This window comes from Alexandromys fortis, unplaced genomic scaffold (assembly GCF_014885135.2).
Source record: "Alexandromys fortis isolate MF-2015 unplaced genomic scaffold, M_Fortis_MF-2015_v1.1 scaffold_63, whole genome shotgun sequence".
NCBI lineage: Eukaryota > Metazoa > Chordata > Mammalia > Rodentia > Cricetidae > Alexandromys > Alexandromys fortis.
The window spans coordinates 6310121-6328495 of NW_026067953.1; the positions used below are offsets into that span (position 1 = coordinate 6310121).

At 38.5% G+C, this 18375-nt stretch overlaps 1 protein-coding gene across 7 annotated transcripts in view; it reads right to left on the reverse strand.

Moving 5' to 3' along the window:
• Positions 1–917: 917 nt before the first annotated feature.
• The window catches only part of Rps6ka5 (ribosomal protein S6 kinase A5), a 170349-nt gene continuing 152891 nt past the window's right edge, over positions 918–18375 (reverse strand). For all 7 annotated transcript variants that reach the window (XM_050151453.1, XM_050151452.1, XM_050151451.1 and 4 more), the window contains 5 exons: positions 16807–16977; positions 11013–11204; positions 6644–6803; positions 5252–5415; positions 918–4199 (listed from right to left, as the gene is read on the reverse strand). In XM_050151453.1, the coding sequence (XP_050007410.1) occupies positions 3960–4199; positions 5252–5415; positions 6644–6803; positions 11013–11204; positions 16807–16977 (927 nt within the window). In that variant the 3' untranslated portion in view covers positions 918–3959. The remainder of the gene's footprint in view (positions 4200–5251; positions 5416–6643; positions 6804–11012; positions 11205–16806; positions 16978–18375) is intronic.

Sequence of the window (18375 nt, forward strand, 5' to 3'; positions counted from 1 at the left end):
CCTCAAATTCCAGCAATCGGGAGGTGGATCTCTGTGAGTTTGAGGCCAGCCTGGTCTACAGACCGAGTTATAATAGGACAGTGATGTAGAGAAACCCTGTCTCAAAACAAACTAAAAAAAGTGACCTGCATTTCCTGAGAGCTTGTGATGTTCATTTTAGTGATGAATGATAATATCAAGTGGCAAAAGACTTTCACATAGTATAAAGACCAGAAATTGGGGCATTCAGGTGTAAGACATTTGAGAGGTGAAGCAGTGTAAACTGAAGATATTTTATTATAAATATGAGATGATTGTCTCATAGAATGTAAGTAACATAAAAATTTAACTTAGAGCCGGGCGGTGGTGGCGCACGCCTTTAATCCCAGCACTCGGGAGGCAGAGACAGGCGGATCTCTGTGAGTTCGAGGCCAGCCTGGTCTACAAGAGCTAGTTCCAGGACAGGAGCCAAAAAGCTATGGAGAAACCCTGTCTCGAAAAAATAAAAAAAAAAAATTAACTTAGGAGACCAAGGAATATTATAAGTGTTAATCACACAAACACCCCAATTGTGCTGTTCTTGTTGGTCCCTGGGAAAACAACTCAAATATCAAAAGCTCTAAGGCATACAGAGCTAATATAAGAAATCTCCAACATTTTAAAGCAGCTTGTTCTTAATAAATCTAACAAAAATAGACATCTGAAATAGAATAAAAGTGGCCTAGCACTAGTGGAACATGTCTTTAATCCCAGCACTCAGGAAACAGAGGCAGGCGGGTCTCTGAGCTAGAGGCTAGCCTGGGTTACATAGTGAGTTCCAGGAGAGCCAGGGCTACACAAAGAAACCTTGTCTCTAAAAACCAAAAAAAAAAAAAAAAAAAAAGAAAGAAAAGTGAACAAGTAGACAATAAATTATATGCTTTCATAAAATACTTGAGTTCATATTTAGATAAATGATTTCCTTTATTATAAAAAAGAACAAATCACTCACTGTTATCCTAGTAGGATTCTTTAAAATAATCACCTTACATTTAAAATACAGCCATTTGCATAATTACTTAATTAGCAATAACCTCAAAAGAAAAAGGCAGTTTTCATGCACAAATGAGCCTGCACTTTCAAGACAGATAAATATGCTGGAATTCACTCCAATAGTTTAATGGTTTCTGTAGCGGCCTGGGATAACCGATGGATTTCATGAGAGCTAACTTAGTTCATTCAGCAACAGGATCTGGCATAGTCACCAAAACCTGACCACTTTAGTTTTGTTCCCCATCACATCCCTTTCCTTATCATCCCTGCCTTTCAATGTAGACATATATGTCACAAAATGTGTGACTCGGGATATGCAGTGGCATAAATTACACATAATGTAACCGATAAAGAAGGGTCAGATGGTTTGGCTCTACCCCCAAGACTATTGTCATAAGGGGAACTTAAAGCAGGCATTTATTTTGTTTGATCCTACTTCTATTTTCTCCAAAAATGAAGTCATCTCACTTAACGTGTTGTGCACTGGAAGAAGACATGGAGTGCCCTGGAGCTAGGCCTCCTCCATGCTGTGGTGAGCTGTCTGACATGGATGCTGGGAACGGAACGCGCGTCCTTCTATGAGCAGTGTCTGCTCTTAGCTGCTGAGCCATCTCTCCAGACCTTCTCTTAATTGTTTTGCAAGCAGCATTTTTATTGTTTACTTCTGCTACGACCAAATGAAAGTTTTATGATTCTCAAAGGACAACTTGCTATCCACTAACAAAGAATCTGCAAGGGATCGTTAGGAGCTGTCTTTCAGGGGCTTATAAACTGGGTGTCGGTGGCAGCATCTTATTGAAGGCCTGGGTTGTGAGTTTCCTGAGGATTTTTTCTAGATGGTTTAGTTAGGCTCAACAGTTTGCAGAGAGCCTTACCCTTTCTTCTTATTCTACCTGACTTTTGCCCATCAGTGTCTATCAAATCCTCCAGAAGACACAAGTTGATGAGATGAAAAGTCCATCTACTTCCAATATTCACAATAAATTAATCAATCATGAGGAGAGCTGAATCACTTTTCTGGATTACTTTTTGTTGGAAACACAGTCTTCTCAATTTGTACTCTGCAACTCATATTTTCTACCAGGACACATATTTACAAATGACTTCAAGAACTAACTTCTACATTTCCAAATACAATCCATATATATCCAGTGTAAAAATAAGTGGACATATTCTTATTAAAAGTCTGTGCCTAAGGGCATCACATTTTGTGAAACAGCTGTATTTTATTAACAATTCACAGTTTCCTATCATTACTAGAAATGACTGAAAGCTAGGAGTATAAAATTTTTATTGACTCAATGAGAATTATATAGCCATTTGGCCAGAGTATCAAAAAATATCCCCAGTAACTAATGTGAACAAAAAGTGAACAGGATAATATAATTTTTGAAAATATTTTAATATTTGCCATTTTGTTGCCTATACTATTAATATATACATTGATTTAGTAATAAATATACTACCATTACACAGAATTCAGTGTTTTCAGTACTCATCACTGGTTGAAATTAATGCTGCTATCACCTTAAGAGAGAAATCGGTATCGTGTCCACGTCCCAAACTAACGCTGGTGAGCTCTCACTGACACACTATAAAGTGGACGTGTGGCAGTATCTTTCTAAGCATGATTCTTGTAAACACAGCAAAGATCATTTTTCTCAGTCCTGACATTCCATGTAATGGCTTTAAAGAAAAAAATACAAATCTTGTAATTTCTTTTTTGCATAGGGAATTAATTAGTTTGTATTAGTTGTAAAATGCAGCAGTCTTTCAATGAAATGTCTTCATGACATAGCACTTGTCATCTGTATCAATTCAGAACTTTTGAGCAGTAAAAGTGCTCTTCATATGTTTATAAAATGCTTTGTGGATCTAAAATTTAACAGAAACATTTCAAAAGAAGTACAGGTATGGTTCTAAAATATTATGTACATAATATATGACTACAGGAGAAAATGCCTCGCTGTAGCGCAACACAGTGTACAGATGTGAAGCACAGTGTTGAGTATAATTTCCCTTTACTTCTCCTCATGTTGGTGCATAAGTGGCTAATGAGTCATTATACAACACGTCCTTTCCACTTGCTGCATAGAAAGCAGAGAGGGATGTGAGGACAAATTAAAATAGATAATGAAAAGAATGGCAAAGTACAGTACATATGCTTTAAACAGTGCACCTTATAAGACGGACTGCAATACTCATACTATTTTATAAAGTGCTATATTACATAAAACCAAGAGACATGTACCTTAATTCTGGCAACAGCCATTAAAACAAACTGCCAGGAAAGAGTAGTGCAAAATTAAAAACAAACATAGCTTAGCATGCAGCTCAGATGGTCCCAAGTGCAGAACATAGGACCTTAGGTTCTTAAATATTTTTTCACTTTTTAGAAAAAAGATTAATAGTAGCAGGTTATCAGCATATATGACCATAAAATAAAAACAATAAGTTAAAATTCTCTTTTAAGAAACAAGCCACACATAAAATTCATTATAGCGTCTTTTTCGAAAACAGACTCTTTCTTTTTCTGTTTTTAGAGAAAAATTACTACCCAAAGGGTGCAAGTCTCTTAAAAACCTTGTCCACCAGGCATAGCAGAAGTCATCAAGTCTTCTTGACAGATGTGTGAAAATCTGTGACGTATCTAACCAGTCACTAAAATTACAGAAACCTTTGCTGTTTCAAGAAGAATCTTGAACTGGCATCATGCTAGTCGGCTAAAAAGTATCACGTGTCCTCTATTCACAGTAATGCTGTCTGTCCAGTGCTTTTGGATAAGGATAACCAAACAGGTTTCCCCCCCCCAAAAAAAATCATCAAGAGGCAGATTCCAATGAGAACAACGGGAGACATCTTTTTAAAGCACAGAACATACCTCAGGCACATGCTGAGGGAACTAAGGTGCAAGGGTCAGTCAGGACAGCCTTCCATTCCCAGGGCACTCAGTCCGAGAACTGGAAGAGGGTGTCTGGGTTAGTGCTGTCTGTGGGGTTGCTGGGCTGCAGCGTCTTGGTGGGTGTGGTTTTGCCATGGGAATGGGAGGATGATGAGCGGGAGCTCTCACTGGAGCTGCTGCGCGTCTCTGTGCTGGTGCTTGTCCTCTTCATCTTCCTCCTCTTAGCCAAAGGGGCCTTGTCCACATTCTGAAGGCAAAACCCTTCTCGCTTGTATTTGTTAAAGGCCTGGGGAGGAAAGGACTCATGAGGCCAACAGCACTACAGACTGTCTAGCAGACAGCTTTTCTGGCAACCACAAGCTGCTCTTGGAACAGGAACAGAGCTGGGAAAACTTTTCATCCAGTCCTTAAGAGCAGGACAAAGTTCTCCAGAGCTGGGTGTGGAGCAGGGTCTCATCCATGACAGACCGGTAACATGGCACCAGGTAACTGTGTAACCTGTACCAGCTCAGCTGTCCCAGAGGCATGATTACTTCTCACTGTTCCTTGTTATTTAAAATATTTTATTTTATATGACCAGGTGTTTTGCCTGCATGTATGTCTGCACCTGTGGAAACCAGAAGAGGGCACTGGGTCCCCTGGAACTGGAATTACACAATACTATGAGCTGTCATATGAGTGCTGGAAATTTAACCAGGTCTACTGCAAGAGCAGGCAGCGCTATTAATTACTCCTCATTACTGAGTCATCTCTGCAGCCTGATTATGTTAATTAGAGACAGGCTATCAAGTAGACCAGGTTGTATGAACAGACTTGTATGAAGCTGAGGATGACTTGGGGCTGATTCTTCTGCCTCTACCTCCCAGGTACCGTGATTACAGGTGTGTGCCACCACACTCTATCCTGAATTTCCTTAACATTTCCTAAAGAGAAGAGCTACAGTGACACCGGATGACCTCACGCCTTACACCGCTGAGAAGAACGGGATTCCCGCAGCCATTCTCTCCATTCATTTCTCACCTTTCGAATCTTATTCTGCAGTGACTTTCTCCCCAGGATAATCCCTCCAGATTCTTTTACGCCGCTTTCAACTCATCTTGCACTAATAACTGAATTTATCAGTGCATCTGTTTGGGACAAAGTTAGTAATGTACCGTCTCAGTCTTTCAAGATTACAGTCTATATTCAGCACGACTCATCTACTTCATGCCCTTCCTAAATTAAGAGTACATAATTATTTTAAATGTATTAGTGGATATTGTTCCCAAAGCTACCCAATAAGACCACATGATTAGGAGCCCTCTCTAAACTGTCCACGAGCACAGAACAGGGTCTTACATGAAAGGTTGCTTTCACACAGGTGTGCACAGCAGCTCCTGACGATCCTAGGATGTCTGGAGTCATCAGAGGATTGGAGGACAGCTGACTGCCATCCTGAAGCCATTCATTGAATCTCAAGCCAGACATTTTCAGCCTTTTATTTGGATCAACTGTAAGAAGTCCTACAGGAATAAGGCATTTTAATTTTATAATTTTCCACTTTAAACATAGTTTTAACAATCAGTATCATATAAAAGGTCAATTATGTTCTTGTGACATGATGGTTTCAATAAGCCTTTACCTCCTACAAATGTATACACCTTCGCCTGCTAGAGGACACTGAATTTTAAGAAAAGGTCACAAGAGCCTATGTCTATGATGCTGTATGTAAGATACCTGGCTTTCCAACCAGGAGAAAACCACCCCTCAAAAGACTCTACTGTGACTTAGTAAGCCCCATATAAACCAAACACCCCCTAGCCATTTTCTAGGATACGGGATGTGGGATGGCACTGGAGACTTAGGGACAGACACTCAAAAAGGAGAGAGCAAGAGACACAGAGACAAAGACAGCTACTCTAATCTGAGGTGACTAGTGCAGTAGCAATGCATAAGACACGAGCCAAACACAGGGCATGTGTTAGCCTACAGGTTTCTAGGAAATAAGCCCCACATGATGAGAGGGAGGAACTAGACTGAGAGGGGCTGCAATGATTAAGAAGGCCACGTGTGAAGCTTGACCTATTGGAGGAATTCAAGAATTCAACAATGGCAGAGATAGGGTGATGAGGAAGTAGAGGCAGGCCAAGCCAGGACCTGAAAGGCTAGTTTTGAAGTGGATGCAAAGCTAACAGAGAGTCTTCAAATGATCCCTCCACCCTGCCCCAAGGAAAGGTATGATGACTGTGTCTTTCTGTCGGTACAGGAGTGGTGGGAAAGCTGTGTGGGGTGGGTTGACAGGATGCTGTAAGGCCACTGGCAGAGAAATGATGGCAGGAGCCTATGGGCAGAAAGGTGGGAACCAGGCAACTTATAGAGTTGTAGCACTAAGTGGCTGGTGGCAGGCAGTCAGGGTGACATCAAGGTTTCTGTTTCTGTTGTCTGGCTCAGGGCAGTGCCATCATTCAAAAGAAAACAGATAGAAGTAGAGTGTGTTTGTGGGGAAAGCACAGAAGAAAAAAGACAAGGTTTGTTTTGACTCTGTTAGGTTGGGATGCCAGCGGGAGCCAATTTCTCATACTGGAAACGGGGATGAGCTTATAAAGGGAAAGTTCCAGAAAAGAGAAAACAAGCCACTTGGCAAGATTTTGAAAACACTCATGGGTTTCTGGAATAATTAACATAGACTTGGGCATGATTCTATGTAGTTACTACATGGGATACAGATACCAGATTTCTTGAGTGTCTTACCTTGAATCAAATCTTTAGCCTCTTGGGACACATTCTTCCATGCTTCTCCTTCAAAGGAGAAGTCTCCCTTTTTAATTTTCTTCATGATTTCTACCGCACTGGTACAGGTTAAACTTCTGTCATGAGACTGGAATGGTACCTGTCCTGACAGCATTGTATACTGCCATGGAAAAAGAAGGTAAAATATCAGGATGACTGCAAAAAGCACTGTCAAGCCATGCCAATAAGCTAATACCATGAGCTAGCTCCAAGAACATAATTTATCGGATACTCCAATAAGCATTCCTGAACCTGAAAGACTGCCTTCTATCGCCAGAGTAACCACACACTTCAAAGACCTGTAAAATGAAGTGGCATGGTTTTTCTGACATCAAAATTGAAAATTATCTCTATAACTACATCAGCCCCCATAAGTGGGGATGATATCTCATGATTTTTGTTTAACATCTAGTCTTCAAATTCCATTAAGAACAATTTTCTGCCTTAAATTGCAAGCAGTATAGCAAAAACCAAAGATATAACTGTATACATATGTGATTATACATACATATATGTGAGTCTTTTTCAATGTGTATCTTACATGTGTACGCACACATGGACAGAGAGCATGCACACAGGGGATCATAAAAAGCAAATGCAACAAAATCTTAGACATTCACAGTATTCTCTTATATTCTTTTTTTATAATATTTTTTAGATTTATTTATTTATTATGTATTCAGTGTTCTGAATGCATGTATCTCTGCAGGCCAGAAGAGGGCACTAAGTCTCATTACAGATAGTTGTGAGCCACCATGTGGTTGCTGGGAATTGAACTCAGGACCTTTGGAAGAGCAGGCAAAGCTCTTAACCACTGAGCCATCTCTCCAGCCCTCTCTTATATTCTTTAATTAAAAAAATAAGAGTAAAGATTTGGGAGCAAAGAAAAACATCAAACAAGAATAAAACCTTTGGATAAAATGTTTTACATGGAATCATGTGCTACTTCATAGGCATGCTATACATTGGCCCATTGTTTTATGAATACTGTCTTATGGATGGAAAGTTTTATCTCCCCTAAATTTAGACGCTGAATGCCCAACATGACTTTTTTTGAGAAAAAAAACTTTTTTGGAGGCAATGAGTATGAACGAAGTTAAGCGTGAAGGTCCTGATCCTTAGGAGAATGGACACCAGAGAGTTCTGCCTATGTAAGCGTGTGCTATGGAAAGGTTAAGGAGGAGAGAGTCAGCAGGGAGCCAGTTGTAACCCAGTGGGAGGGTCGCATCAGACAATAATTGAAACACTGTGGTCTTGGACTCTCCAGCTTCGAAATGATAAAAACGTCTCTGTTGTTTCATCCAGCTTGCAGTATTATGAGACAACAGTACAAGCAGACTTACGCTGTGCAAGTTATACTTTAACTAAGGTCCTGTGCATTTCAGACAATGACTGTGTATTCTTGGTGTATACTAGATTATAATAAAATCACATAGGATCCTTTCCTTGGAATAATTTATTTGATTCAATAAAGGTAATATAATTTATTTTCATTTTAAAACATTCCTATTTATTAAATGCAAGATGAAAGAGGAGCATCTAATTCCAAGGTACACCAGAACTCCAAATAAATTTCGTGCTTGCTACGCTTACTGCAGGATAAGTTAGGAGCTAGATGTCTGAGACACATTCATTTATATGAGAACATGAGAAAACTTTTTTGAATCATTTAATGCAGCTAGTGATTTTGTTCATTTTCTTCTGTAACTGTTTTTTCTTGTACCTACAAAAGGCAAGAATTTAACAAACCACAATCTGATACTGTTTGTCACTCCTAAAAAAATTATCAGTCATTCTTTGCAGTATTCAATATCCAATGACATCCATATTTTCCTCATTGTATTATATACATGAGGATATACTGTAACTATAGCTATATCAATTATATTTAGAATGCAAATTTAACGAACAATTTAAATTAGTTTTTTCTGGAATCAGGACTTGAGTAAAACACAAATACTCTTCCTTAAGGATCTCTAATGTATGGGTTTACACTTTACCTCGTTTTGTTGAGATAGCATTTCACACTGTAGCTTAGGTTGGCCTGGAACCTGAAAGTCCTGCTACCTCAGCCTCCTGAGTGCTGGGATTATGGACATGAGCCACCATGCCTGGTCTCAACATTTTTTTCCTTGTAAATTGTTTACTGAAAAATTTGTTACTCTGTACAACAGCAGTGCCCACAGTCTGTATACTATGACTATGCTCTATATTATGCATTAACCTGATTTTTATTCTGTTTTTCTTAAACATTTCACCATTCGATCTAACAGGCAGGGGATTTCTGCCCTTGTCTTTCCAGATGGGAAATATATATCAAATAATTAGGAGCTTGACTACATTTCTTTGTCGGTCTGAGGCTCTGAAAACCTTAAAAGAGCTTGATGGTCACAATAGGCTTAAAGTACTATCTTCTTTATAATGAAAAAGAAAGTATGAGACATAAAGGGTTTTTTTTTTTACATTTTTAAGGACATTGCTACTAATGAAAATGTCAACAATGTAAGACCTTAAAACTCTCCAACAAAAGTTGCTGTTTACTTTTACCAAAATTTCTTATCCCTAAATAAGCAAGTTTAGTTTAAAGTGATGAATGATAAATTGCTCAGATGAAAGCCATATAAGGCTTAAAAATAAAGAGCCAGTGTGCTGGGACAAGTGGCTAGCCACTGGGAGAAAACAAACCGACACCAAAATAAACCCCAGATGGAGCACAGACTGAAGCACAAAAATAAGACAGTGATTCTAGAGGAAGTTTAGAAGAGTATTTTTGTAATCCTGAGTGAGGGCAGGGGTAGTGACAATTGACATCAAAGCCACACACCATGAAGAAAAGACTGACATATTTTACCACAAGAAAATTAAAAACAAAACAATTCTCTACTTGAAACTTCCCTAAAAATAAAAACAAAATCCTATTTGCTATAAACAAAAGATATGCCAGAGAAACATTTCCAGTGACTGATGGCAGGCAAGGGTTAAAAAGCTCCATCAGAGTTTAATTACTCAGTAACAAAAAGCGCCTAGCAAAAAACAGGCAAGCTCATACACAGCAACTCATGACATAAAAACATGAATGTCTACTTGTATGAAAAGATGCTCAGACTGGATACTCATCAAAGAAATGCCTGCAAACTTAAGAACAGTGGGGTACAGCTGAAGGTTAAAACAGAGGACATCCAATGTGCTCTCAGCTGATGGTGAGTACTGGGCCTGGAAAGCCTGACAGAAGAAAATCTAGGCATCTATGCTAAAATAAAAATAAGTATGCTTGCCAGGCGATGGTGGCGCACGCCTTTAATCCCAGCACTCGGGAGGCAGAGTCAGGCGGATCTCTGTGAGTTCGAGGCCAGCCTGGTCTACAGAGCTAGTTCCAGGACAGCTAGGGCCATTACATAGAGAAATCCTGTCTCAAAAAACAAAAAACAAAAAACAAAAAACAAAACAACAACAACAAAATGTATGCCCTCCTGGGAATTCTAAGGAAACTGTGAAACAAGTACAATTGTATATATGAAAATGATTCATTCTTACAGCTTATAATTAGTGAAAAAAAGAGGAGGAAATACTAATTGTTCATTGCCAAAGAAATGGTTCAATAAATTTCGGAGATTCAAATTACAGATATAACTCATTTGGTTTAAAAATATAAACAGCCACCCTCCATGTATACACATGTGTAGACAAAGGCACATTTAAAAACCCACACCCATTTAGCAAGGGAAGGGAGAGAAGCTCCCCTGGCATCATCTTTGACTGGCGAGATGTGATTTTCAGCTATATTTTTCTGTAGTGTCTGGAAGTTCCTCCCTAACATGCTCATATGAAGACCAAGTAAAGCTTTTTTGAGGTAAACATATGTGGAGGTTTCTCTAGTTTCTCATCATGTACATTTTGTAAAGAGCATGCTCCTCATATTACTATAAGGTATATCTATTAAATTTGGTAATTTATCCTAAACAATTTTGTTTACTTACATTTTTAGTGTGGAATTTCGAGACTATGTGTTTTTATTAAGGCATCACTATTTTCACATTATATCTAACATAGTATATGTCTATGTAAACACAACACTGCTTCTTTAAAAACAACAATGTATACTTTATATGAACCATAGCAACTGAAATCTTCCAAAATAACTAAATTTTATGCTTTTTTCCCCTCTATTATAGGTTTTAATAAGTTGAAATATACCTCTGTGGGACCTCCACTGGTTATACAGAAAACAAGCCAGCACATTCAGCCTTTTCATGAACTTAAGAAAAACACCAGCGGGGGCTAAGGCCACCAAAGCACTGACTAGGCTTAGTGGCTGTTAGGACAAACTCACCAAGATGACGCCCAAACTCCACAAGTCACAGGATTCATCATAGCCATTGTGCGTCAGGAGCTCTGGTGCTGCATAGTGAAGGGTGAAGCACGGGGTCTTGAGGGGCTGGTTGTCAGGTGGCTTGAGGCGTGCAAACCCAAAGTCAATTACTTTAATTTCTAGATTGTCGTTTTCATCAGTGAACAATAAATTCTGTAAGATGCCAAAACTCTGGTTAGATTCTCACTGAAATGGCAGGAGATCTGCTAATCTATCTCTGGAACACTGTCTGACTCAAGCAGTCTCATGGGACTCTGGGAGCTGATGTCACCACTGACCTCTTCTTTATACTGTTTTGTATCACTTCAGTTTTTAATGTCAGATACTTTTCAACTCTATCACTGTTTCAACTATATCATTTCAACTATTTGATTATACTGTGAACCCTGAGACCGGGTTAATAAAATCAACCTTGGGTGAGGAGGCAGAGCCAGGACTAGGTGACAATAATTAGTCACAGAGAGTACGGAGAAGCCAGGAAGATAGAGAAATGCACAGGAAGGAGTAGGGAGGGACTTGGAGATTCACGATCTTTTTTTGATTTAGGACAGTTGAAGAGACACTCTCTTGAGTCTTTGGCCAAAAAGGAAAGTTAGCAAGTTGCTTCTCAGGCCTCTCTGAGCTAGCAGATTTTCACCCCTACACCTGACTCACAAGTCTTTATTGGTAAAGAGAATGATGGACTTGATTAAAAACTACATTCGGCAGGAGCGGTGCTGGCAAGACAGTGAGTTCCACCAGGCTGCAGGCAGCAGGACACTAACAGAGACGAGCGGGGCCACAGAAGGTAGCTAAAGTATCAGTAGACTTAGTGCAGCAGTGTGCTTCTTCTCAAGTCTCCATTGTCTCCCTTGTCCCCACTTCCCGTCTGGTTTGTCTTCGGTTTCCTCTAGCACCCCCATTTCACTGCAGCCTGACTCCTGTACACTTACGCAATCCTCACTTACAGATGCTGCCCTAAACATCCTACCAAACTGAAGTTCCAGTTACTCCTATTTTCTCCCATCATGGTTTACCATTTCTATATCTTTAGCTGAGTGGTTCCTCTCAGACCATAATTATGTAAAAGCGAGGACTCTTGTCTACTTCATTAATAACGCTGCCCCTAGGGCCTGGTATAGGTAAACCCAAGTGTAACTCAAAAAAATATAAAAAGTATAACTATAAAAATTAGGCTACCTTTTTAAAACAGTCTGCAGGTTTGGGATGGCCCTATGCTGAGGAAACCTTTCAATACCATTCCCCACATAAATGTGGTAATCTGTGACCAGTGGTCTTCAGGAATTAAAGATTAAATTTATTTATTCACTTTTTTATGTAGATCAATGTTTTGCTTATAGGAGTGTCTGTGTCTGCTGCCTTTAAAAGCTACAAAAAGGGGTTAGCTCCTCTGAAACTATAGTTACAGAAGGCTGTGAGTCACCATGTGGGTGGTGGGAATTGAACCTGGAAGATCAACAAGTGCTCTTAACCACTGAGCCATCTCTCCAGTCCCAGTGACTAGTAATCTTTGCTATTACTATTACTGCTGTCACTGCTTTGGGGACCATGAATTGCATGCATGATGGTGAATTAATCAATAAACATGTGTTGACACTATCACTGGACAGATATCTCCCATTTCTCTTCCTTCTCCAGGCCAATCTATTCCCTGAGACAGAATATTGAAATTAGGTCAATCACTAGCCCTATAAAGTGGCAGACAGTGGAGGTCAAAGACAAGGCATCTTGTGCCTCTACTGTCTGTCTTTTCTACCTGCCCTCTTCAATAAATTTTATCACTTCTTGTAAAGTAAGGGATATGTGACTCTTCCTTTCATTTGGCCACTAGGATGGATCTGCTCTCTGATCCATCCAAGAATTAAGAGCTATAATAGCTCTAACCTTCAGTGTATGTCTTAAATAGCATGACTATTTGATATAGGGACTGCCTAATGGGTACTGTGTTAGCATACATTTATTTGATGCAGTTCTTCAGCAGAGCTCCTGTGACCCATTCATTGTTAACGACTATCAGTATTTTGAAGTGGGTCTTTTTCTGAGCTGTTGGTCTTCACAGTGAACCTAAACCATGTTGTAAGCACAAAGCACTGTCATCCAGGCCCACTTAAGCACCCAGGCAGAGAAGATTTACTTCTATAAACATTAGGAACCAAATCTGCTAACGAACTTTAAAACTTTCTTTTACAGCTATCTCACCTCTCTTAGTCTTTACGGAATTTATGAGCTAATTTACGGAATTTATGGGTTAGCTAAGGAATGCTGTGGTGGGTTTGATCTATTCAGATTTTCTCCATGTGAACAAGAAGGCCTTTTAGCTTTTTATCATTTATGTATTCACTGGAATCATACTAACTTCCTTCAATAATTTTGACTTTGTATTCTGATTATTTTGTTTTTAGACAGTGTTATCCTCTTAGTGATTAAAGGATTCCAGTTCTGGAAAATCATTTTCTTTCTTACTTATCCAGCTGAAGTAAAGAACATTTCATAATGTTTCAATGATTAAAATAAAAAAGATGGCTAGGTAGGTTGAAAACCACTGCCTAATCAAGACCTGCAGTGATAACACCAGGTGATATTCCAGCACAGACGAGGGAACTCTCACAAAGTCCCAGTCCTAGACAAGGAGCTATGGTCAATTAGTGGCTGCTGAGAAAGGGAAAGCAGTCTTCTCCAGGGATGAACCCGATAAATTATTCAATCTCAGTCAGAGAATGAGTGAGGGGCATGGCAGCTGGAGTGGAAAGAAGAATGGAAATGATGTAAATACAGTACTCACTTATGAAATTCTAAAAAAAGGAAAAACTTAAAGTTAATATTAAAAAGAGACAATGAAGTAGAAGTGCTGTGGGAGCACATTCTGCTCCTTCAGCCAACAGCCTTTAAGATACCAGCCTACTTGGGCGTGGTCTCTTGTCCTTTAAAAAGCAGTGGGAACCTTGCGCCCTCTCTCTTGCTTCCGGCTCCTGTTCCAGCTGCTGGACTCTGTTCCTGTTTGTACTCAGAGGACTGTTGTTTACGATGGTGATCTCTAAGTTTTCCCCTTAAATAAACAACCCTTTTATTATCCTAATTCTGAACTGGTGTGGGATTGTTTTATGGCATCATAGAAGGAAAAGTAAAGAAATAAAAAAAATTTGAACAGTTTTCTTAAATTTTCTATCATACAATACCCAGACCTCAATTTTTGACAATGGAAGTCATAGCTCACAGGTGTTTTCTTGGAGATAGGTATCTGTCCTTCAGCAGTCACACCTAGGGTTCTCTGCAGTGCCAGGCAGTGTACTACACATCTTTGGAGAAGCACATTTGGCTTCTCCTCCACAGGGCCTGCCAAGACCCTGGAAATGACAACTTTATTCCACTAAGGCTAGTAGTGAAGAACTTCCTTAGTCTTAATTCTTGGAGGAAATGAGGGGGAGGCACATTCACTTTAAGCTGATGACTTCAATCCACTCATCATATTAGAGAACACGTACACTTAGAGCACACTGCTCACTTCCTACCTCTTGTCCTAAGGTAGGAAGTGCAGTGTCCCACAGTTCTACATGGGGGTGTGCATGGTCAGGAATGATAGGGAGTAACAATCGATTCACTTCTATTCACATTTCAATTTCTGCCTGAAAATACTGCCATATAGAGAACTTTTCTTAATCTTTTAAGAAAATCATATGAAGATTACAAAGCAGCCTAAGAATGTCAGCCAGCTTCTAAATTTGTCTGATTTACACCTAGAACTTAAGAGATATGTCTATGCAGAAAAAGAATGCCATTTAACCATCTACCAAAAATAGTCAGACCTAAAATGCTGCATAGAAAAGGAATTAAACTTTTAGTTTGGAAATAATATACTCTGCCATTTAAAAGTCAAAGTGAGAGCTATGGTTAGGAAAATGTTAGTTCAAAGGTATATCATCACTTTCCTAAAACCCAGCTTAAGAATAAAATGGTGGTGGAACATGCTGTATAATCTAACGATTTTGCTTCATTTCAAGCTACAGAAGTATCTTTTTTATCAGGAAAGTAGGAAGACAAATTTAAATTCTGCTGCAGAGGACATGTGCTTCATTTGAGACTCATGAGCTGACAGATGGCCAGTTATCAAAGAATAAAACATGTGAAAATGAGTTCTATACAGTCATGGAACAGATCTTTTCCATTAAAAAACTACATGCTTGTTCCTTGTCTATCAAGCAAACATTTAAGTGGTGTGCTTTCACATTTAAAAATAGACAGCTAATCTCCGAGGCACAGAGCGCCATGTTTTCAGTGGGTGTTACGTAGGAGAGTGAGAACTATGATGAAGGAGCAGAGGGGGAGCTATCATAGTTGCAAGTTTGTAAGACACAAGTCACTTCTGATTAATTACTAGCAATGGGAATAAAAGTAATATAAAGTACAGAAATTTAACACCTGTAAAGGAATAAACCAATTGTAAGCAGCCTTCTGTATCCCTGAGGACCATAACTGTGGGCTTAACCAACTATGGATTAAAAACTGAAAAAACAAACTAACGAACAACCCCTCTAAAACCTGCAAAACAACTGTCTAGAAAATACGCTTTTTTCTTGTCATACTCCCTAAAATATAGAGTATAACTATTTACATAGCATTTATAGCATATTAGATACTGTAAGTAATATAAAGAGAGGATATAATGTCCAGAAAAGGATACATGTAGGCTATGTGAAAATAATGTACATTTTTATGTAAGATACTGCATTTCTGGATTTCAGAAGCAGTTCTTCACAGACACAGAGGGATAACTGTGTATTTGAATGTATATATTTCCATTCTTAAAACATCTTTTAATAATTTAAGACAAAGTTGCTTTTACAGAACTATTCTGGTTTAATAAAAAAGGAATATCAAAATCTTTAATATTTTAAATAGACTTGAAAATATTTTATAATCACACAGGAACTTTATAATAATGTGATTATAATCTATAATTATGTAGAATAGATTTAAGTACATAATAATGTGAACTTTATAATCACATTATTAAAAATAATGTTCTACTTTAGATCAGAAATCTGTATAATTTCTCATACGGTGAAGGATGATTAATTGGCTTTAAAAAGTCAATTATACTACTTGTTTTTAAAAAGGGAGAAAATTTCATATTTTTGATACCAAAAAGGGATCATTCTGAGTTAAAACCTTCTTCATTAATTAACCTTCTTTCAGAAATAGAAAAAGCTGTTGCTCTTCACGGCTCTCCAGGTCTATAAATACCACAGTGTGTGAGTGTACAGAAGCACATATAGAGAGGACAGCCTTATTAATCCTTGTGTGTAATTATGTAGAATAGATTTACGCACATTATTGTTTAGGAGCTATCAGTTTGATTTAAAAATGTGAAAAATAAGGTTTCAAAATACATCATCAAGCGAACAAACTCCCCAAGATGGAATACATATATAAGGGCTATTATTTTTTGCTACAAAATTTTCCATTGCTATTTTTAGTATACAACTGTTGCATGAAGTATCTTTCCCATAAAAGGCTCTCACACTTACAAATATAACTTCAAGATGATCAGCTGGGAAGAGGGAAAAAAAAGAGGACAAATTTATTTTAAACTGGCACAGAAAAGAGAAGAGAAAGAGGGGAAAAAAACCCTAAGAAACCTCTTCCAGTGTTTACTTACTGGCACAAGAGAAAGAGAACCATCAGAAAGCCTGACAACTGCCTGAGGGCTAGCTAATAATGACTGCGGGTCAGACTGTAAGAGAGCACACTGTCACACCTCAGGCTTCAGATCTCTGTGCACTACTCCAACGTCATGCATGTGGCTCACAGCTGAGACAAGCTTCCGCATGATGTAGCTGGCTTCAGTTTCACTGAAGTGCTTCTTCTTCTTGATGCGCTCGAACAGTTCTCCTCCATTCAGAAGTTCCATCACGAGAAATGTATGAAGCTAGAAAGAAGAAAGAATAATATGTAGCCTACTGAAACGGTGTAGACATGTATTGTCGTATAGAGTATTTACTGATTAGCAAATTTAAATAATCCCTTGCTTAAACAACCAACAATAATCCCTGCATTTAGAAGAAAGAGCTAAAGGATAATGTAGCTTTTTAGAATTTAATTCTGGCAATGAAAAAGTTTCAAGAATTTCAGCAAAATCTTCAAAATCTTTTCCTTTATTTCATTTCCTTTCACTTGAACTCAGCGCTAATATTCTCCCTTGAGTTTTTATATTTTCATTTAAAAATATGAACTGAGCTGACAATAATCTGATAATCTGTGGGAAATGACCCAGAGGATGACCAACTAGTGCAGCTGCCGACACTCGTCTAGCTGAAAGCTTACTTTGTTTGATAATTTGATTAATTACAAGATTCTTATAGTTATTCACTGCAAGTATCCATAACTCATTGTGTATATTTCTTTTAAAACAATTGTTTTTGACTCTACTGGCATTATCTTGATTCAATACTTTGTTTCATATTTATTATGCTTTGCATTATTTCTATGAATAAAATGTACAGGGACTATCAAAAACAATCTTCAGAATGTCGTTTTACCTTTATAAACTGTAGGACCTTTCCTTATCAATAAAATGTGGGTAATAAGATACAGGTGGTATCTTGAATAATGGCCCTCCAGATAGCCATGATTATCCTAATCTCCAAACCTGTGGGTTTTTTTTTTAATTTTAGAGGGCAAAAGGAACTTTGTAGTCATAATTAATAGCCTTTATGGCTTTTGTTTTATGTTTTTGAGACAGGGTCTCACTATGTAGACTGGCCTTGAACTTAAGATCTGTTTGTCTCTTTCTGAGTGCTGGGATTGTGTGCCACCAAGCCCAGTCCATGATTAAGATTAATTTTTCTTAAAAGTTTGCATGTACATGAGTGTTTTGTTTGCATATGTGTCTGCAGACCAGAAGAGGGCACTGGATCCCATGGGACTACATGGGTTTTGAGGATTAAACCCAGGGCCTCTGGAAGAGCAGCCAGTGCTCTTAGACACTGAGCCACCTCTCCAGTCTCTATGATTAAGATTCTTGAGATGGGATGATTGCCCTGAATTATTCGCCAGCATCTAAGGTATGGGATTAATCTATGAAAGCAAGAGATTGAAATACTTCATAGAAGGGCAACAACTCAAAGAAAACAAGTGGCCTCCAGAAACTAGAAGTCAAGTACACAAGTTGTCCCTTAGAGTCTCCAGAAGGAGCCAGCTCTGTCTACTCTATGACTGCAAATCAGTAAGACTAATTTTGGACTTATTGTCTCCATTCATTGTCTAAACAGTGAATATATTAAGTTTGTGGTAATCTGTTATAACAGCAATTAGGAATACACAGAGT